The sequence below is a fragment of the Stenella coeruleoalba genome, assembly GCF_951394435.1.
Source record: "Stenella coeruleoalba genome assembly, chromosome: 3".
Classification (NCBI taxonomy): domain Eukaryota; kingdom Metazoa; phylum Chordata; class Mammalia; order Artiodactyla; family Delphinidae; genus Stenella; species Stenella coeruleoalba.
The window spans coordinates 121,810,670-121,832,976 of NC_137148.1; the positions used below are offsets into that span (position 1 = coordinate 121,810,670).

At 41.1% G+C, this 22,307-nt stretch overlaps 1 protein-coding gene across 14 annotated transcripts in view; it reads right to left on the reverse strand.

Moving 5' to 3' along the window:
- The window catches only part of PRELID2 (PRELI domain containing 2), a 764,348-nt gene that overhangs the window by 684,355 nt on the left and 57,686 nt on the right, over positions 1-22,307 (reverse strand). For 3 of the 14 annotated variants that reach the window (XM_079916209.1, XM_079916206.1, XM_079916205.1), the window contains one exon: positions 3,622-3,691. The exons of the other annotated variants lie outside the window; for them this stretch is intronic. In XM_079916209.1, coding sequence (XP_079772335.1) covers positions 3,632-3,691 — 60 coding nt within the window. In that variant the 3' untranslated portion in view covers positions 3,622-3,631. The remainder of the gene's footprint in view (positions 1-3,621; positions 3,692-22,307) is intronic. 14 annotated transcript variants of the gene reach the window in all.

The window sequence follows — 22,307 nt, forward strand, 5'->3', positions numbered from 1 at the left end:
CTATTGCCACATCCCAGTGCTATCTTATCTGCTAAACAAAATGCCTATATTCCTACCCCATTCATGCACATGCATTGGAACTTTATGAAGCAATTTTAATGATCACTATTGCTGGTATCTTAACTTCCTTGTTGTGATTATTTTAATGCTTTTTTATGCCTTAAAATAATACCATCCAAGTGGTTATGTTGGCGCTAATGCAGAAAAAATAAACTCTTGCACTATTAACTTTGGAATAGAGGTAAGATGTGATCAAATGCTACATTAAAAAAAGGCCAAACCACCACCACGAGGCCACCTGATGTTAATTTAGGCAAACTCTAATCCCAGGGAGAGACAACTTTTTCTTAAAGGACCAGACAGTAAATATTTTAGGCTTTGTAAGCTGTAAGATCTCTGTCACAGTTCTTCACTTTTCTGTTGTAGCTGGAACATAGCCAGGAACATAGGTGTTTTATAATAAAACTTTATTTACAAATGGAGGCCACAGGCTAGATTTGGCCCCCAGGTTACAGTTGGCTGACCTCTGCTCTACAGCTATGGAGCTAATCCCCCCCCAGCCTTTTCTTTTAACGTAGCATTTTACTGCTCATAAAAGGTAGTTCCCCCATCTACAAACATTCTCCCACTTCCAGTAGATATAATTTTGAGAAAATAAAAAGTTCCATTAAAACAGGTGTATTTCAAACTTGCCAAACTTTGTAAAGTCAGTCAAGAAAATGAGCTAAAAGTAATAAGCTGGCAACAGCACTGCAGCAACAGCAATGCCTCAAAATGCTCCATATCATGTTTTTCGTGATGCTTACATAACTGTACATATGTGTCAAAACTTACCAAATCCTACATTGAAATCAGTCATTTTACCTGTGCACAGATGATACCTAAATGAAGCTGATTTTGAAAAAAGCTTAAAGTCTCAGCAATAGCCCCTAATTTGCAGTAATTATAGATCCAAGTGGTAAGAGTATACACCTCTTACTTCATGTTTGCTCCTGAGAAAACTGGTCATAAATTATGACAGTTCCAACTATGTAAATCCTTCGGGAACTCTGTTGCATTAAATGCACCTGTCCTGCACTAAACTAATAGTTATCCAGACCTCAACTATTTCACTTCAGCGAGGAGGAATTGGGTGCTTTTTAGAAACAATACAGGGTGGCACAGTGGTTAAGAATCCGCTTGCCAATGCAGGGGACACAGGTTCGATACCTGGTCCAGGAAGACCCCACATGCTGTGGAGCAACTAAGCCCATGTGCCACAACTACTGAGCCTATGTGCCTCAACTATGGAAGTCTGTGCACCTAGAGCCCGTGCTCCACAACAAGAGAAGCGACAGCAATGGCAATGAGAAGCCCGGCACTGCAACCGAAGTAGAGCCCACTTGCCTCAACTAGAGAAGGCCCATGCACAGCAACGAAGACCCAACACAGCCAAAAATAAATAAAATACAATAAATTAAAATTTAAAAAAAAAGGAAATACAAAGCCCTGAGTTCATGACTTAGCTCTCCACCACAGTAAAAGCAAAACAAAAAAACAAAACCATGGGTCATTTAAGACAGGAGGTAATACTTGTTTAGTTTCCTCTTTCCCATTAGCAACACTTTAAATCACAAACACAAGTTGATAATTTCAAATACGAGTTGTTGTTGAATCTCAACTCTTTTCTTTTCAGTCATCTTTGCTCCACTGTGGAGCCTGTCAACATTCAAGCAGGGGGAAGAAAAAAAGAAAAAAGGGCAAACAAGCAGAAGCAGAGATGCTAAAATCAGGGAAAGGCCCCACAAAGAAAATCATTCCTCCTCTGATTAATCTAAAGTCGATGGAATACGTGACAACACTTTCAAAACCCCAGCTATTAGCTTTCGCGGGGCTTGCGTTTCATCTGTCTCAAACTCAGAGATAAGAACTTATTTAAAGCGATCGTTCTCAAAGTGTGTTCCATGGATCAGCCTCACCAACATCACCTGGGAACTGGCTAGAAGCACAAATTCTCAGGCTCCCCTCCCTGCAGACCTAATGAATCAGAAATTCTGAGAGTGGGACTCACCAAGCTGTGTTTACCAAATTCTCCAGATGATTCTGATATTCACTAAAGTTTCCAAATCACTAATTTAAAGTCTGAAAACCAATGTACACTTGTAAGTGGAGTCTCCTCGCCCTCTCTTTTAACTTGGAGCTGACTTTAGATCCCACCCTGCAGGATAAGATGGGCTCTGGGCTCAAGTGCACAAGTACTAGTGGCGCTTGGTGAGCCTGACAGGAGGCCAGCCTGGAAAAACAGGGGGATATGGCCAAGTTCTTCTCCACAGCCTTTCCACGTACAGAGATGTGGGAGCACGCCACATTCAGATTCCATGCCAACATTTTTTGAGCACCTGCCATGTTCTGGGCTTGTGCTAAATGAAATTATCTTGCTTAGCCGTTCCAATAATAAATAAATGTATTAGTATGTGTTATGTATACAGAGGCTTGATATTAATCAGAATGGAGTCAAACCCGCAAACAAGCAGAAACCTTTATAATTCTCCAATTCTCGTTCACAGGCCTGGCCAGCATGCTTTGAACGCTGAGGTCCTCGTACACAAATATTCCTTGTGCTTCCTCTTTGGTTAACTGTTCTCAAACTTTATTGTATATCAAAATTAGAGACCAAGTTGCTTACACAAAACCATGTATACTCTAGTTTTAAGTCAACATAAGGAAATTTGAGGTAATTCTGAACTACCCACAACAATGTGTGCTCTACTCAAAGGTTTTACCTTCTCTCAGACGTTAAAAATCAAAGTCCAATCAATCTTGTAAGATGCAAATCCACTATACAAATTTATTTTAGGCTTTGAGTCTCTCAGATAATTCTGTTCTGCCCTTTCCACCATGAAGACCATTGTCCTTGAGGCAGACAATAAAAACTTAAGGAATAAAAAAAGGAAGTCATTCCAAAATCCCCCTGCTTATCTGTTAACCCTACATCACTTGCCCTAAAAGTGCCATGTGCTACAGCACAAGTGCTATATTCTTCATCCTGTGCCGTGGCAGACATCGCTAATCAATCATAGCACTCTTACCCAGAGCTGGAGAGTTATTCTCAAGGCCTTGGAATCCTTCTCAATAGCATTTCAGGGAGCACCCCTGCCCCCAAATCGGGAGGAGTATTCATGACTCGTAAAATGTCTGTATTTCACTGGCCAATCAACATGCCCCTGTCTTGTTTTCTTTTAAACAGTTGAAGCAGTTTAAAGCTGCTCCAAATACAATTTTAAACCCCTCCTTTCACTGTTCTCAGGACAATAAAATTAAGCTTCAGTTAATTCTGAACTGCAGTCTCTACAAACCTATGCCACCTTGAGGGTGCTAATCATGGTGGATTGTGTTAAACAGTTTAAACAATTTGAGTGCAGTTGTAACACAGAACGTAGTACAAAACTGCTTTGAAAATCAAAGAACCAAGTAAATAAAGGTACAGAACGGATAACAAAAACCTGTGAGGCAGTATCCCACGCATATAACGGGGAAACGTACAGCATGAAGAGCCCAGGGAGGCTGATGCATAATACTCAGGCTTATAAGCATGAAGACATGGCTTGAGTAAATAATTCTGATTTTGCTTTTGGTACTCACTGATGATTCTTTATTCAGCTAAGGGGGCACCACACTGTTCCTTTAACAGCATCTCCATTATTCTAATTCCCTATGGAGAGAAGAAAGAAAAATCAAAATGCCACATTTCACGGACGAGCACTTTTACATTTATCACCACCTTTCCCTTCGAGGAATCCAAGCCATGGCCATATATTCTTTTCAGAAAAGGCTCGTAGTCATACTTTACATTTTTATAAAATTCCACTCAGCAATTTCACATACATTATCTTCACATGGGCTCAGAACTACTCAGGGAAGCAGGCAGAGCAGAACTGTGAATCTTCCATTTTAAATCTAAGAAAGCCATCCAAGGGATGTTAAGAACTTCCTGAAAGTGGCCCAGTTACTGAGTGGCACTGCTAGCGCTGGAATAATCATGGTAATAGTTAATACTACAACAGTGACATTAAAAATCACAGATCACCATAACGAGTATAATGATATCGAAAAAGTCTGAAATCACTAAAATGTGACACAGAGACACAAAGTGAGCAGACGATGCTGGAAAAATAATGCCGAAAGACTTGCCTGATGCAGGGTAGCCACAAACCTTGAGCTTGTAAAAAGCGCAATATCTGCGAAGTGTGCTAGAGCAAAGCATGATAAAACGAGGTACGCCTGTGCTCACTGAACACTTACAAATGTGTTAGACTCACTGCTAAGGTCTGTATGTGCATTATCTGAGGTAGTGGGTGCAGGGCGCACCACGGAGATACCCCCAGGGCTCAGGCACTCCTCCCCCTTCTGCCAGCACCATAGACTGGCACACAGCTACCCTCAGCGAAAGGGAGATGCATTCCCTGAGGTCATGCCCCTCTGCAGAGGTGGCCCACATCTCATGGCTGGTGGGTATAGTGTAGAAAGGCCCAGCCCCCGCCCACAATTCGGGACAACTCTGAACAGCATCCCATCGCCACAGTTCCCCACGGGATCAGCTGGGACCTACATCACAACTGCATCGCAGTTCAACGTCACCTTCTACCTAACCCTGCTTGCCTCACTCCCTTACAAGAGTTGTTTCCGAGAACCCTCTCCAGTGACCCTCCACATAAAAATGTCCATCTGAGTCTGTGTCCGAGAGCCAACTAGGACACCTTGTTTAATACACACAAAATCTATGAACAAGTACTATTCTTACCCCTGTTTTACTGATGAGAAAAACAGAAATTCAAAGAGAGTTAAGTAATTTTCCCAGCGTTATACAGCTATTAAGTTATAAAGCCAGGGAAGGAACAGACACTGAATTCTGGTTTCAAGGGCACCCCTTAACCTTGCAAGGCTCACTCCATGACTGTATGTATCAAGCTGTTTGGACGCATCAAGTTGACTACCTACCCACCCCGGCCGGTCAAATTCTACCCTGGAAGAAAGAGGAAGCAGATACTCCCTCTTTCCTCCTTCAAGGACAAGTTCTGTACCAGAGGCTGAACCTTCAGACGGAAAGGCAGGATTGTGATGTAATTATGAACTGGGGTGTTAAGGAACTCAAAGCTGGATTGTGGGGAATGGGACACGATGCTCTCAGGGACAGGAGTGTGGATGACAGGGAGTAATAATGATCAACACTAACTTAAACTGCAGGTCCCCAGGCCCCGCACAGGAAGGCTTTGATTTCATAGGACTCAAGGAGGCCCCAGAGAGCTGTACCTTTAACGAGTACCAGCTGCTCGCCATGGTCAGGCGGGGCTGGGAGACACTGAGTGGGCCTCCAAGTGAAAGGCAGGGACTTCTTACCTGGGGTTTGTTCTGAGCCACGGGAGGGGGATGCACCTCGAGAAGACAATAAGATATATTGAGTACCAAAGTACACTGAACAAAATCTAACGTTTCCTTGAAGGTCCTTCAGATTCTAGCTGGCTGTCACCACAAATACTGCCACTAGCTGGAGAGGAGAAAGTATTAATTAAAGGATCTTGACAATGCCAAGGAGCACGGACTGTGGGGTGAGCCAAAACAGTAGACTGTAGGACCAGGAGCCCTGTTGTCAGAGTCAAGAGACCTGGGTTCTGGTCACAGCCCTGCCAATTATTCTGCTGGGTACCTTAGGCTAATCACTTTTACAAAGTTGTAGCTTAGACCAGAGAGCTAAGGGGCCTGGGAGGTTGACTGGATAGTGCAGGCACACACCAGAACTACTGGGGGAACCCACAAAAGCGAGTACAGATTCCCAAGCCCTACCCAGACCCATTCAACCAGAACTTCGAGGGCTGGGGCACGGAATCTGCAAACATTGCTCATGTGGTTCTGAAGCACAACTAGCTCATATACTAGAATTTGTAAAAAGCAGCTTGATACCACCTCTGCAAGCCTGGGAATTGAGGAAAGAATTGCCCTTAATCATTTGTGAAGATACAGTATATACTCTTGTACTCTTAGAGCTACTCACCTTTTTAAGAATTAGGGGGAAAAGGAGGGGTTGGGGGATGAAACAACCAGTGGAATGAAATTTAACTTAATTCTTAACCTAAGATTTGAATTGTGCTCGCTTCTGCTCTCTCTCACTCAACCACAGAACAGTTAACAAATATTTATTGTGTACCTGCTGTGTGCACTGGAGATTAAGTGAACAAACCTAAGTCCCTGCATTCATGGAACTTACAGACTAATAGATTTCATTCCCCTTGTCTCAACTTCTTTTGTTTGTTTCAACAAACCCCTGAGCAATAATTAAATGCCTGCCTTCTATTTTCAGGAAGAATAAAAATAGCCATGTTACGTCACAGTTGCAAGCTTCTTTTTTGCACAGTGGGCCCATAAGTCTTGTCGGTATGTCTTTAAAACCAGAAAAGCAGACTCCTTCCTTAGGAAGTGAGCACAGGTGAGCTCTTCCCATCTGTCTAAATTAAGAACGCCACCATCTACTGAGCTGAGCGCTAACTGACATAAGTGAAGACGCTGGGGTTTGCCTTGGGAATTGAAAGACATTATTTATTGAATCAATTATGCTCAGACTGTGACAGTTGATTTTCTTTCCCTTTTTTCCCCCTCTCTCATACCTCTTTAGTCTTTTTAAGCAGAACAGTTAGAAACAGAAGGTGGAGAACAGGGGCAAACAGAGAGAGATCTATAAATGAATTAAAAACAAAAAACAAAAAACCTACCAGGGAGGCCAAGCCATTATTTAGTCTGTCTCTTTGGTAAGGAAGGACCAAATCAAAACCCAATCGATAGAGTCCTTTCGAATAGTTTCAATGCTTAAAATTCAACCCCTAAGAGATCAGGCTTAAAGGGGCTAAATTTACACCACTTATCACACAGTGACGCCTGAATTGCAGAACAAATATTACGTGGATCCACCTTTATAGATAGAGCTTAACTTAAAAGCTTTTTGGACTAACAAACCATAAACCAGCTTGATTTTATTATGTCCTTCCCCTCCGAGAATTTTTTCTCCCTGTTACCAGGCCATCTTTTTGTATTTGCCAAGGTACAGACAAGGGAGCCCTCTCAGGCTCATTTCCCTAATACCAGGGCTGTGCTGGCCAGACACGTTCCCACAGAGGAGTCCCAGAGTCACGTCTTTCAGATTCAAAACACTTCACCAATTCCCCACTCCAGAAGTATCTGAAAAATAGCTGATTATTACAGAAAACGAAAAGCTTGCCTGAAGAGAAGGCAGAATAAGTTGGAACTAAATGTGGCTAGATCCAGATGCTATCTTTATTCTGTTATCCAACTGATGCTTCCTTAAGAAGCTCTGATTTACCTATGAGTCCCCAAAGAGGGCTGCATGAAGGGAGGACCTGCAGAAGCTGCTAGAAGATGAATGGTTTGAATAAGACCCAAGCCTGGTTATGAGTGTGACATACAGAGTGAGGGGAAGGTCCAAGCAGAGGAGAAGAGGGTAATATTAGATGTTATAAAAATTACAAAGTTCTTGGGGAGTTCCCTGGCCATCCAGTGGTTAGGACTCTGTGCTTCCACTGCCAGGGGCCTGGGTTCGATCCCTGGTTGCGGAACTAAGATCCCACAAGCTGTGCGGCACAGCCAAAAAAAAAAAAAAAAAATTACAAAATTCTAAAGCACTCAAAAGACACATATATAGGGAGCTCTTAACAAAAGAGAATTGCTCAGTTAGTTATCACAATGATAAAAGATTGGCCATAATTAGATGAAGAACAACTGTTTGTGTACTGAGTGTTTACCAGAAGCTAGGTACTGTGATAAGCAGATTACGCACTGGAAGACCTCTCCTCCCGCCACTGAAAACAAGATTTCTTTTGGATCATGGCTTTGGAATAAGTACCGGAAACAGTATCCATGCCCATTGTGTGTAAAAGACTGCACTGCTGCTGTGAGGAATGAGATGCATATAAGACTTGATGTTTCTACTCAAGAGGGCATCATCGGTCTCTTGGGAGGAATTAGAGGAATGCAAAATAACTGAAAAACAACACAGCCTCTGAGAAACATTACCACACTTGGGAAAACAAAAAAAAGGTCAATGGAAGAAGGGAAGTAGAGACTGATCTTGCGTGAACGGAGGACCTGCAGAAGCTGCTAGAAGGTGAATGGTTTGTATAAGACCCAAGCCTGGTTATGAGTGTGACGTACAGAGTGAGGGGAAGGTCCAAGCAGAGGGATTAACAAAAGGCATGGCGGTGGGAACATCAGTCCATGTGCAGTTAAGCGGACTGGATGCAGCAGGAGATGAGACTATTACACTTCCAATGTTTCCACTCCCCCGCAAACTCCCCACCTGCTCACACATACTCTTCCTCCCACCTTAGTTCTGCTCTTTCCTGGAAGAGACAACAGCACATAAAACATCTCACAAATAGCCCTGTAATTATGCAACAACACTCTGAAAAGGTTTTAGGGTTGAGTCCAAGCTAGCTGTGAAACCTTGGGCACTTTACTTAAATTCTCCAACCTTCAACTGCCTCATCTTTGAATGGAGATAATATAGTAACATGGGTTTGTGCTAAGAATTTGTCAAAATAATGTCTGATCTGGTTACCACAGTACCTAGCCTCTGGTAAACACTCAGTAAATGGTTGTTCATCTAAATCTCTTTCGTGATCATCTAATCCCACTAGAATTCAAATCCCATAAGGCTAGGGGCCTCGTCTGTCTTGTTCAAGATGTAACCCCTAGGAAAACAATGCCCAGTACACAGAAGGCATGCAGTAAATGTCTACTGAATGAACAAATGAATCAATCAGTCAACCCATCAATCATCAGCTTACAAGTCTACCACACTAGATGGTAAGGTGCTCAGAAACAGGGAACAAAAGTTACTTACGTTTGAATCCTTATTGTCTGGTGCAGAATCTGGCACAAAATACATGCTCAATGTTGATGAATCATAAGACGGACCCACTGATACTTTTGAATGCCAGGCTGATGAGTGTGAATTTTGGAATTATAGTGCAATCTGCCCAGTAGTTGGCATCCTAGAAAGTGTGGTGAAAGGTCAGGATAACAGGGGCTGCCATAGGAAACGAGAAAAAACCAAACAAGGAAAGAATAAAGAATGAAAGATAAAAGGAAGGGAATCCTGCGGAAAGAACTGACAGCAAAGCAGGGACTTAAAATGAGTCCTGAAGAATCCTGATTAGCCGAGAGGAGTTAGAAAGTGACATAATCTCAGATGCTGAAGTGTGCATTATAAAACCACTCACCTTTTGATAAAAAGGTACACATCGAGTTTACTTTAAAAATCTCACTTCCCTCTTGAATCTAAACTTTTTTTATTAAGTTCATTTACATAAAACTTTCTCGGAATCTTTTCATTTACTTTATGTAGAATCATAACAGTATGAATAAATGGTAGAAAAAAGAAAATGTCGCTTCCCTGCTTCAACCCTTCAACAGTGTTCCACTGCTCTTAAAACATAAAGCTCTGTCTGATCTGCCTCTAGCCCACTTCAACCGCAGGGAGGGAAGAAGGGAGGAATCCGCATTCAGTTTTCTCACCAAAAGATAAGAGAGGGGCTCCCCTGGTGGCACAGTGGTTGAGAGTCCACCTGCCGATGCAGGGGACACGGGTTCGTGCCCCGGTCCGGGAAGATCCCACATGCCGCAGAGCGGCTGGGCCCGTGAGCCATGGCCGCTGGGCCTGCGCGTCCGGAGCCTGTGCACTGCAACGGGAGAGGCCACAACAGTAAGAGGCCCACGTACCGCAAAAAAAAAAAAAAAAAAGAGAGAGAAACACTGCTCAATGCTTCTCCAGGAGAAGATTCTTTGCCACAATAAAGTATCCTTTAATCTGATGCTGTCCAATTCTTTTATATTTAGGATTTCTCATCTATAAAACTAGGATAACACCAAACAACAGGGGTTCAAATGTACTGGCACATACTGTGTGCCAGGAACTGTGCTGAGTACTTCATCTGCACTGGCTTATTTTACCCTCCTATCTGCCTTAGAGAGTATTTTCTTCTTTTGGATGAGACCCAAGGCTCAGAGAAATTAAGCATCTGGACCAAAATCACATAATAACCAAGAGGTAGAGCCTTGATTTGACCCAAGGCAATCTGGATTAAGAATCCAGGATCCAGGATCTTACAACACTGGGGGCTGTAGGGTTTTAATGAGATTGCATGTGTGAAGACACCTAGTATGATGCTGGGTACACAGCAAGGGCTTTCCTTCCCTTCCCTATTGATTATGTTCAAAAAGCCTGATACATAAAGCAGGTATTTCAGCCCTACGCCCAAACTAAATGGCATGATTCTTAATATACAAATCAATATTTAATCGCATCTACAAATTATTTTAAATATAATGCTTTTCAAGTAGGAATATCCTAACAGACTGTATGACTTCAATATAATTTTCCCACAGGGGCTAATAAACTATTGAGTAAGATTCACTTTTATTTTGATAAGTAACTCAAAATCTTTAGGTGTAACTGCAGAACATTAAACTGATACAGTAATTTAGATGTCTTTGCTTCACATTATAAAGCTTCCTCTCTCCTTAAGGAGAACATTTAATCTCACAGTTTGTAAAGGAAAAGAATATATTCCAAAATAATAAAATTTAAAAATTGGAAAGCACATTATATTATCTAGTCCAGATAGGAAACTCTCAGCAAAGAAATGAAAGTGGCCCAGGAGTTGTCCTGGGATCAAATATCACAATGGAAGATGACAAAGCCATTTCCCTATTGCCAATTTGCATATAAACCCTGATCTGACACGAACCTTTTGTTGGCTAAAAGGCATTTAGTCACTGGTCTCCCACCCTCCAGTGTGACTCAATAAGTCTATTTCCATTTTTAGTTTTTTTAAATGTGACTTGTATATAATTTCAGTTTTTCTGACTTAGACTTCATGCAAAATATGGCTTGTTCATGTGTATCTGTTGGGTATAATTATCAGTAATTTTTTTAAACATCAAAGCCAGCCTCCCATGCAGTGCCACATCCACCCATGACATTTCTGACAATTGTGATCTTGCTTAGAAACCTCCACGGATGGGATGCTTTATACTCCTTATTCCCTCTGTCTCAGGCCTAATTGTAAGACGATCTTCCTTACATTGAAGCAGCACTGGCTCGGCGCCTGGCACCAAAGGGTCCTAGTACCAAGTCTTGTACCAACTCTTATACTACCAAACAAAAAAAACAACAAGGTTCCTATCAATTCCCTTTATTAGCCATTTTTTTCACTATTCATCAGATTTAAGCTCAGTCATAATTTCCCCTTGTTTCTTCCCTATTCTGAGAGAGAAAATGGTTAGCAGCATGCTTGTACATTTAATCAATGAATTGTCTCTAACAGAGTAAGTAAATTCAACTGATGCCTAGACAATAAACAAATCCAATGGGTGCCCAGATAATTCTCTTTTTATCTTAAGTTCGTATATACCCTATCAGAGAGGGGACGGAGATTTAAAATCAGGTTGGGTTGACTCCAAAACAGCCTCATTATAACCGCTAAACATTTGTCTATCATGTCATAATGAAAAAATTAAGTTTTTGCCTATAATTTCCTTGCATTTTTCTTTTTAAATAATAGTAACAACTGGGACTTCCCTGGTGGTCCAGTGGGTAAGACTCCTCTCTCCCAATGCAGGGGGCCTGGGTTGGATCCCCAGGCAGGGAACTAGATCCCGCATGCCGCAACTAAGACCCGGCACAGCCAAATAAATAAATATTTTAAAAAACAGTAACAACTGATCATTTACTGTATGCCAAGTCGGCTCCTAAGCATTTTATGTATGTAACTCATTCACTCCTCGCAAGTACTCTCTGAAATGGGTTCCTGTATTATCCTCATTTTACAGATGGCAACAGTGAGACTCAGAAAATTAAACGGCTTGCCCAAGGTCACATAGCAGGTCAGTACAGGGTACGCTGCTTTCAGAGAGCGCGAGAGCAAAAGAACATAAATGGCTCTGCTGCAAATATAATTTAAAACATTTACGTGCAGGTAATACCTACTCAAAAACATTTTATATAAAATGTTTTTTTTTTAATTCTGCTTAAAAACGGAACAAGTCTTTTTTGGGGGGAGTGCGGCAATTGTTTAAATTACGAAATATTTCAAACATATCAAGAAGTGCAAAGAGTAGAAAAACTAGTGGACTTTAACAAACATCAATGTCTTTAAAAGTAACAAAAGCTATATCCTCACCAAAGGCCAGTGATCAAGAAAATTTTTAATTATAGCCTTTAAATTCTTCTTAAACTGGGTATCAACAACTCAACTCTCAAAAACCCACCATTTTCCTTTACCAAGGAAATTCAGAAAAAAATAGTTTAGCCAGAATCTAAGAAAGCAAGCTAGACAAAGAATAAGGGGTCAAATCCCAGGCAGTAAATGGAATTCTGAGGATATTGAAAGTGACAAGAAATATCACTCCAACAAACCTGGGTTCATGAAATACAAGGCTTCTTTTCTCCTTAACAGGCAGACACCCCAGCGTCCTCCCCATCATCTGCTTGGGGTTCTACCTGGTGCCCCTAGTCCCACACAGTGTGGGCACACCAAGGGGTCCTTCAGCAAGAGATGAAGTTCTATCATAGAGTGGGGATACAGAATAAGAAATGACCACTGACAGAAGGGGTGAGAATGACCAAGAGGAACAGCTGGACACCTCGGAGAGCTCAAGGGGCATTTAATTAGCATGCTCCAGGGCTTAAGCACACAACTGAAGTTTAACTATTAGATGTACCTTCAAGAAATTAAATTAGCTTTGCAATTCAAGTTGCTCTGCCCAGAATTCTGTATTAATCCCTGGCCTTGTTGGTCAAACTAACAGCCTTAATTTTGCGCCAAGAGCCTAGCTGAATCCAAGCCCGATCCTACAACAGATTTGATCCACCAAAGATCTGTGACTAAAACACTCTTAGTCCACACAAGCTGTGGATGCAGCCCCTATCTTTCTGCTATTTCAATGCAGCCCAGCCAGAGCTGTTTCAGTTTTCAATTCTGTGTCCGCCTTAGGTTTACGTGAGGTACGTGAAGATTTATGGTGGCCACAAATTCCTATTTTCTCATTGTCTCTGAATTTAGCACAACAAAGTACAAGAACGGGCCCAGAAAAGTAACAGACTGGTTGGAAATTCCATCCAGAACAGTCAGGAGAACATGGCTCCCAAATTTCCAAAGATTCCTGTCGGCTGTGAGCGTAAACGAGCAACAGCAAAGCAAGTACAATACTGTACACTTGGAGTGTCTACTTCAAAGTCGTATGTGTACTAAGCTCTGTACACTGGCTGATGACACCGTGCAGGTAATTTAACCTCCGTGTGCCTCCACTTCCTCATCAGGGCCTGGCTCCTGGTAAGCACTCAATAAATTATAGCTACAACTATTATTACTGTAACTGGCTTTCTCCAAATTTTCTAGAAGAGTCTGCATTTACAGAAGACACGGACTGAAAACAAGCCAACATATCTATTACCAGGCACCAATACTCAGACATTTAAGAGATTTACAAATCTTTGTAATATGCGGTGTATTCAGCTCACGTGCATAGGATTTTAAAATGAAATTGGAACATCAGTACCACGTGCTTACTACCCTCTCTTGCTAATTAGTATTTTTTAAAAGCACGTGTCTGGGAATTCCCTGGTGGTTCAGTGGTTAGGACTTTGCGCTTTCACTGCCAAGGGCCCAGGTTCAATACCTGGTTGGGGAACTAAGATCCCACAAGCTGCGTGGCATGGCAAAAGAAAAAATGTAAAAGTGTGTGTCTTATTTTTAAATATTTTGTTACCAACACCTCAACCCTTGACCATCTACTTGTTACGTGAATTATCTCTGATGGTCTTGGATCCATACTTAGCTTCAACTCCTGAATTTTTTTGCAGACTTCAAGACTTTGTCAGACAAATTTAAAAATATTTTTTAACATCTTTTTCGGAGTATAGTTGCTTTACAATGCTGTGTTAGTTTCTGCTGTATAACAAAGTGAATCAGCCATATACATACACATGTCCCCAAATCCCCTCCCTCTTGAGCCTCCCTCCCATCCTCCCTATCCCACCCCTCTAGGTCATCGCAAAGCACAGAGCAGATCTCCCTGTGCTATGCGGCTGCTTCCCACCAGCCAACTATTTTACATTCGGTAGTGCATGTACGTCGATGCTACTCTCACTTCGCCCCAGCTTCACCGTCCCACCCCATGCCATCAAGTCCATTCTCTATGTCTACCTCTTTATCCCTGCCCTGCAACTAGGTTCATCAGTACCTTTTTTTTTTTTTTGGTTCCATATACTTGCATTAGCATATGGTATTTGTTTTTCTCTTTCTGACTTTCTTCACTCTGTATGACAGACTCTAGGTCCATCCACCTCACTACAAATAACTCAATTTCATTTCTTTTTATGGCTGAATAATATTCCATTGTATATATGTGCCACATCATCTTTATCCATTCATCTGTCGATGGACATTTGGGTTGGTTCCATGTCCTGGCTATTGTAAATGGTGCTGCATTGAACATTGTGGTACATGTCTCTTTTTGAATTATGGTTTTCTCAGGGTATATGCCCAGTAGTGGGATTGCTGGGTCATATGGTAGTTCTACTTTTAGTTTTTTAAGGAACCTCCATACTGTTTTCCACAGTGGTTGTATCAATTTACATTCCCACCAACAGTATAGGAGGGTTCCCTTTACATCACACCCATTCCAGCATTTATTGTTTCTAGCTATTTTGATAACGGCATTCTGATCGGTGTGAGGTGATACCTCATTGTAGTTTTGAGTTGCATTTCTCTAATAATTAGTGATGTTGAGCATCTTTTCATGAGCCTCTTGGCCATCTGTATGTCTTCCTCAGTGAAATGTCCATTTGCCCATTTTTTAACTGGATTGTTTGTTTTTTTGATATTGAGCTCCATGAGCTGTTTGTATATTTTGGAGATTAATCCTTTGTCTGTTGTTTCATTTGCAAATATTTTCTCCTCTTCTGAGGGTTGTCTTTTTGTCTTAGTTATGGTTTCCTTTGCTGTACAAAAGCTTTTAAGTTTCATTAGGTCTCTTTTGTTTATTTTTGTTTTTATTTCCTTTTCTCTAGGAGGTGGGTCAAAAAGGATCTTGCTGTGATTTATGTCCTAGAGTGTTCTGCCTACATTTTCCTCTAAGAGTTTTATAGTGTCTGGCCTTATATTTTGGTCTTTAATCCATTTTGAGTTTGTGTATGGTGTTAGGGAGCGTTCTACTTTCATTCTTTTACATGTAGCTGTCCAGTTTTCCCAGCACCATTTATTGAAGACACTGTCTTTTCTCCATTGTATACTCTTGCCTCCTTTATCAAAAATAAGGTGCCCATATGTGTGTGCGTTTATCTCTGGGCTTTCTATCTTGTTCCATTGATCTATATTTCTGTTTGTGTGCCAGTACCATGCTGTCTTGATTACTGTAGCTTTGTAGTCCAGGAGCCTGATTCCTCCAGCTCCATTTTTATTTCTCAAGATTGCTTTGGCTATTCGGGGTCTTTTGTGTTTCCATACAAATTGTGAAATGTTTTGTTCTAGTTCTGTGAAAAATGCCATTGGTAATTTGATAGGGATTGCACTGAATCTGTAGATTGCTTTGGATAATAGTTACTTTCACAATGTTGATTCTTCCAATCCAAGAACATGGTATATCTCTCCATCGGTTTGTATCATCTTTAATTTCTTTCATCAGTGTCTTATAGTTTTCTGAATACAGGTCTTTTGTCTCCTTAGGTAGGTTTATTCCTAGATATTTTATTCTTTTTGTTGCAGTGGTAAATGGGAGTGTTTCCTTAATTTCTCTTTCAGATTTGCCATCATTAGTGTATAGGAATGCCAGAGATTTCTGTGCATTAATTTTGTATCTTGCTACTTTACCAAATTCATTGATTAGCTCTACTAGTTTTCTGGTAGCATCTTTAGGATTCTCTATGTATAGTATCCTGTCATCTGCAAATAGTGACAGTTTTGCTTCTTTTCCGATTTGGATTCCTTTTATTTCTTTTTCTTCTCTGATTGCTGTCACTAAAACTTCCAAAACTGTGTTGAATAACAGCGGTGAGAGCGGGCATCCTTGTCTTGTTCCTGATCTTAGTGGAAATGGTTTCAGTTTTTCACCATTGAGAATGATGTTGGCTGTGGCTTCGTCATATATGGCCTTTATTATGTTGAGGTAAGTTCCCTCTATACCTACTTTCTGGAGAGTTTTTATCATAAATCAGTGTTGAATTCTGTCTAAAGCTTTTTCTGCACCTACTGAGATTATCATATGGGTTTTATCCTTCAGTTTGTTAATATGGTGTATCACATTAATTGATTTGCATATATTGAAGAATCCTTGCATTCCTGGGATAAACTCCACTTCATCCTGGTGTATGATCCTTTTAATGCGCTGTTGGATTCTGTTTGCTAGTATTCTGTTGAGGATTTCTGCACCTATATTCATCAGTGATATTGGCCTGTAGTTTTCTTTGTTTGTGACATCTTTGTCTGGTTTTAGTGTCAGGGTGATGGTGGCCTCATAGAATGAGTTGGGAGTGTTCCTCCCTCTGCTATATTTTGGAAGAATCTGAGAAGAATAGGTGTTAGCTCTTCTCTAAATGTTTGATAGAATTCGCCTGTGAAGCCACCTGGTTCTGGGCTTTTGTTTGTTGGAAGATTTTTAATCACAGTTAAAAATCTTGGTATTTACCCATTGGAGGAAAGCAGGGTGGTTTCGGAAAAAAGAAAAAAAAATCACACAGTGTCAGAATTGAAAATGACCTCCTAGTGCAATCCCTGATTTTACAAAAAATGATAGCGAAGTTGAGAATAACTAGTCCAAGCACCTTGGCCTGGAGAGTGCAGCCAAGGGAGGGCCAGAGCTCAGATTTCCTGATTCCTGGCCCCCGTGCTGCACAGTCCACTGTGCAGGGACGTGGCTTCTGATCACTATGCAAATAATGACAGAGACTCATCTCAAGCTCAGGAAACCACTTTCTATCATTTCGGGAAAGAGCTTAACTTCCCAGGTTTCATCTAGTTTCATAGAAGATAATACCCCAGAATTTCAGCTGGCTGACTTAAGGGATTCCCAGAAGCTTTACCGCTGAGTATTCTATCACAACCATGATGAATTCAAATGAGCCATTGAGTGGTTTTGGATTCCTGAGTCTCACAGTCAAGGTAAAGGCATGGATTTAAACTTCGTGGAAGGAACAAAAACTGTTATCAGTTGCAGAATACTCATTTTCACTAAGATGTTTTCACTGCAAAGGTTGTATTTCTCAGGACTAAAAACTCTAGAGATAAGAGCAGGCTGAGATGAGTTGATGGGGAGCGATGGATATGCAAAAAGAGAGCAGCTACTATCACTTAACTGATCTAGAAACAAGTTGTTAAAAATCAGAATCCTGGTAATATTCTCATGGCATCTAATGAATAAACATCAAGTAAATCAATCTATTTGAGCACTCAAGAGTGGGATTAAAAAGTATTATCAACAGATTTAAATTGAAAGCTGGGAAATAAGAGGGACAGAACATATTTCATCAGTTCTTCAAGTGATTCAAGTAATGAAAAGAATCTTGAAAGAATTCACATAATCAAGCAGGAAACAGAAGTCTCTAATATATAGTCAGCAGAACATTACACTAGTGTTCTTTTTTTTTTTTTCCTTTGCAGTACGCGGGCCTCTCACTGTTGTGGCCTCTCCCGTTGCGGAGCACAGGCTCCGGACGCACAGGCTCAGCGGCCATGGCTCACGGGCCCAGCCGCTCCGCAGCATGTGGGATCTTCCCGGACCGGGGCACGAAGCCGTGTCCCCTGCATCGGCAGGCGGACTCTCAACCACTGCGCCACCAGGGAAGCCCCTACACTAGTGTTCTTATGTCATCTTTGTGAGTTTATTCTTTTGAATAACAGTTTTATTTGCTCTTTTCCTCTACCTTGGAATTATTACTGGGTTTTGAAATGTCCACTCTTTTTAGGGTTGTGACTGCGATGCCTATGTGGACACTATATAGTCAATTCATAGATAAGGAATTGAGCAGTTCAGGGCAACTAGCCCAAGGTAACACAATTAAAACCTTGGAGGAGGACTGAGGTCACACAACTAGTTAACAACAGAAGCATTAACTTTCACTGTCTTTGGAGTAAGAATCAGAAGACTGGAGCTAACAACTTCATTTCTTCTTCACAACAATCCCATGAGGATGGACTAATTAGCCCTGCTTTCCTAGTGACAAATGCAAGTTCCTAAGAGGCTGTGATTCATTCAAGTCATACAGCAAGAAAGCTGATAATACCCAGAGCCAGCTGGTGGTGGAAGCTACAAATGGGCAGAATTCTTCTGGAAGCAAATTGGCGTTACACATCAAAGGTCTTTAAAATGTGCACACTTGTTAGCCTAGGAAGTGATCAGAAATATACACAAATATTTACATTCATGGATTTACTATAATATTATCTATAATAGTGAAAAAAATAGAAAACAACAATAAGAGCCATCATGCCAGTGGAATATTATGAAAGCATCAAAAATCATGTTTTCAAGGAATGTGTAATGGCACAGAAAAATGTTCACAGTATGTCCATAAATGACAAGGTCGGGCTAAATAAACAGAACAATTCCAATTTTGTTATTCAAAAAAAAAAACATATACATACATATGCAAACATACACAAGGACATATGGAAGGATCTATATCAAAATGTTAAATGTAGATACAAGTAATAAAATTATGGACCTAAAAAATGATTAGAAAAATAATTTTTAAAGAAACGAAACCTTACCCATACTGCTGCTATGTAAAATTTTTGTTTGGATAAATATTTAAAAGCCTATTTACTTAAAAAATATACTTCTGGGGCTTCCCTGGTGGCGCAGTGGTTGAGGGTCCGCCTGCCGATGCAGGGGACGCGGGTTTGTGACCCCGTCCGGGAGGGTCCCACATGCCGCGGAGCGGCTGGGCCCGTGAGCCATGGCCGCTTAGCCTGCGCGTCCGGAGCCTGTGCTCTGCAACGGGAGAGGCCACAGCGGTGAGAGGCCCGCGAACAGCAAAAAAAAAAAAATATATATATATATATATATATTTCTTATTAGAGAATTTCTCTTAATACTAGTGATTATTTAAGTTTTTCTATGTGCCAGGCATATTTCATATATATGCCCTCACATAACCCTTAAAATAACCCTGTGAAAGATTATTATCACTCCATTTTAGAGGTGAGAGATTTGAGGGTCCAAGATGTGAGACGTGACATCTGGGAAATAAGAAAACCAGATCATGTACCAAGGGGCACTTCTCTAAAGCTTCACGTTTGTTAAGCACACAGGCAAAACCTCGTTTCACACCGAATAATCTTTCTAAAGGCAGAACATACTAGGCTTTTAGTTCAGGAGTTGGCATGTGGAAAACGATTAATAGGATGTCTATAATTTGCTTCAAAGTACTTCAGCATGTGCAGCATAATGTTATGGTGCATGTGTTAGCTCGAGTTACACACCAGGTAGTAAGTTGCCCTAATGTAGGCTTCACACTCCAGGCGGTGGCTATGAGCATTCTAATCAGCAATCTTCACTCTACAGAAACCTCAGTTATCTTCATCAGCAACCACCAGAGGCTTTGATGATTAGCATAAGTAATGTTAAAATAGTGAATTTTCACTGGCTTGCTAACTAGCATAATGGATATTAGAAATGGACTCTCATTACCTCAATTAGTAGAACTTGAGATATGGGGATTAGCTCAAAATTCTAGAGTGACACTCGTCCTTGCAATGAGGATTTAAGACTGTTAGCAATGCCTTCACCTGCCAACTTTAGGGAAGGCACCCACAGTTTATGACTAAATAGTCCTGTAGCCAGACACTGGACAGAAGATCCTGGCTACCTGATGCTATCTGTAAAATAGCTGAATCTTGCCTTTGGAATATCATCAGCTCTGCCTGCAGAGAACGAAGCACCCAGAAGGACGGAGATGTAAGCAAACTTACAGAACAGGAAGCTACTTTGGGTCTCCTTGTAAATGATTAACAAAGCATCTGTGTGTGTTGCAGAACTTTTTCATAAGCTGGTAGTGAGGTTATGAGGGTGCAGCTGACCCTCACCATTCCCAATAGGTACCAAAAAGACGTTAACAGCTGTACATACAACCTGGCATATACCCATCTGCTTAGGTCAGTACGACAGGCAACTCCGACACTGCTCCTAGTGTTCCTGACCTCTTGGTATTTATGCCCTTGTGTAAACCCTTCCCTTGACTGTGGGCTACACCTGGTGACTTGCTCCTCATGAACAGAACACAGAAAATAAAGGGATGTCACTGCTGTGATTAGGAAACAAAAAAACTATGGCTTTTGCCTTCCTTGCACCCTCTTGTCCTCCCTCTTGTTTGCTGCCAGGTTGTGAGATGCTGTATAGAAAGGCCCACATGGCAAGGGACCAAGGGAGGCCGGCAGAATCCTACCAGCAACCACGTGAGCGTTTGGAACTGAATCCTCTCCATTGAGCCTTCAGATGAGATCGCAGCCCCAGCCAACAACTTGACTACATCCTTGTGCAACCAGAAGGCTGAGCACCCAACTAAGCCATGCCAGACTCCTGACCCACAGAAACTGAGAGACAATGAACGTGTGCTGCTGCAAGCTGTGGAGTGTTGAGGTAGTCTGTTACACAGCAACAGATAACTAATACAGTTAGTTTAAAAAAATGATGCAACAGATTCTTCCAATGCCCATTTGGACTACATATATAGTACCTGAATATACTATACTATATACATATAGCATATAGTGTGTATGGGTGTATATATCCATATAGCCACATACATGCATACAGTATATATACACACACACAACATACATATATGTACACTGGTATACATATATATACACTAGTATATATACAAGAACAGTATCTTCTGTCTCAAAGAATTATCTTCCACTATTAAAATGGATTTCATAAGGCTCAAATAAGCACACACCCTAAGGAAGCAGCATATTCAGATCTCTTTAGCCATAACATGTCTAGGCCAGACCTTCTTTAAAAAGATGCACAAGTTGTTTGACTTGCCCACATTGTTTCAGTGACAAATATTTCACATGCTGTTGAATTCAATCTCTTTCTGCTTCAGCCTCCCAATCAACACGATAAGAATAATGATGGAACCAATAACGGGGCCTTGCCAGGAGAGTGGCTGAAATAACAAATTATTTTATCACACGTTGAAAATGTATTTCATAAACTTAAAAAAAAATATCTCTGTGTGAGTGCATAATGAAGGCCCTGCATTTCCGCAGCATTTGTAGTCATCCCGAAGTACTCAGACAACTGGACTAAAAAAAGAACTCTTGCATGACAAGACTGTTATCACCCATATTATCTCCTGCACCTCTCCCAGAAAAGTAAAATGTGGGATTTACAAGAACCACATGGGAGTTCACCAAATAGTTCTTTTGATTTTTGTTTGGAATTTGGGGGGTGGTAGGGGAGTGGGGGATGAACTGGTGATTGTTTTCTTTTGATTTGGAGAGATGGAGACAAAAACTACAAAAGACAGTTACACCCAATGCAGTATAAAGCACGCTTTCTCAGTGGGGACAATACTGAAACCAGATGACAATTTGTTCATGGAAGTGAAAAATATCTTGCACTTTTTATGTATATAGCAAAGATATAATACAGTGTATAAACAGATAATTAGGATATTTATCATAATTATAGGATAATACTATAGGATATCAGTATTAACATTGGGTGGGGGGGACAATTAGGAAAAAAGTCTACAAAGGATCCTTAGTCAGGGGGTGATAATGGAAAAAAGACTAAGCAACACTGGCCTGAGGGTTGCCTTCCCAGAATTGGGGAGCACCTGCAGAGCCATGTCTGCCCCAGGTAATATCCTGATCTCTGTTTCCTGTTCTGAGGATCCCTGAGGTTAGATTTGGCTGGCGTGGGTTACAACCAGCTCTGCTTCACAGTTGCTGGCCATTCCCCTAGGCTGCAGAAATGTGTATGAAGCCTTACATGTTTCCCAGATTTCCACCAATCCCTATTTTCCTTCAGATCTTCCTCTGTTTCCTTAGTCAGTTTTTTGAGTGCTTGCTTACCTGGAGGCATATGTATCTGTATGTATATGGCAAAATATGTATTTGACAACTAGCATACTACTTGTCCACAGTATGAGAAAAATACACAGTAATGACACTGTCCATTGCTGTCATGGACAAAGATAGACAGCTATCTCTAAAAGAAACTTTCAGGAAGTTTCCTTGAAAAATTAAACA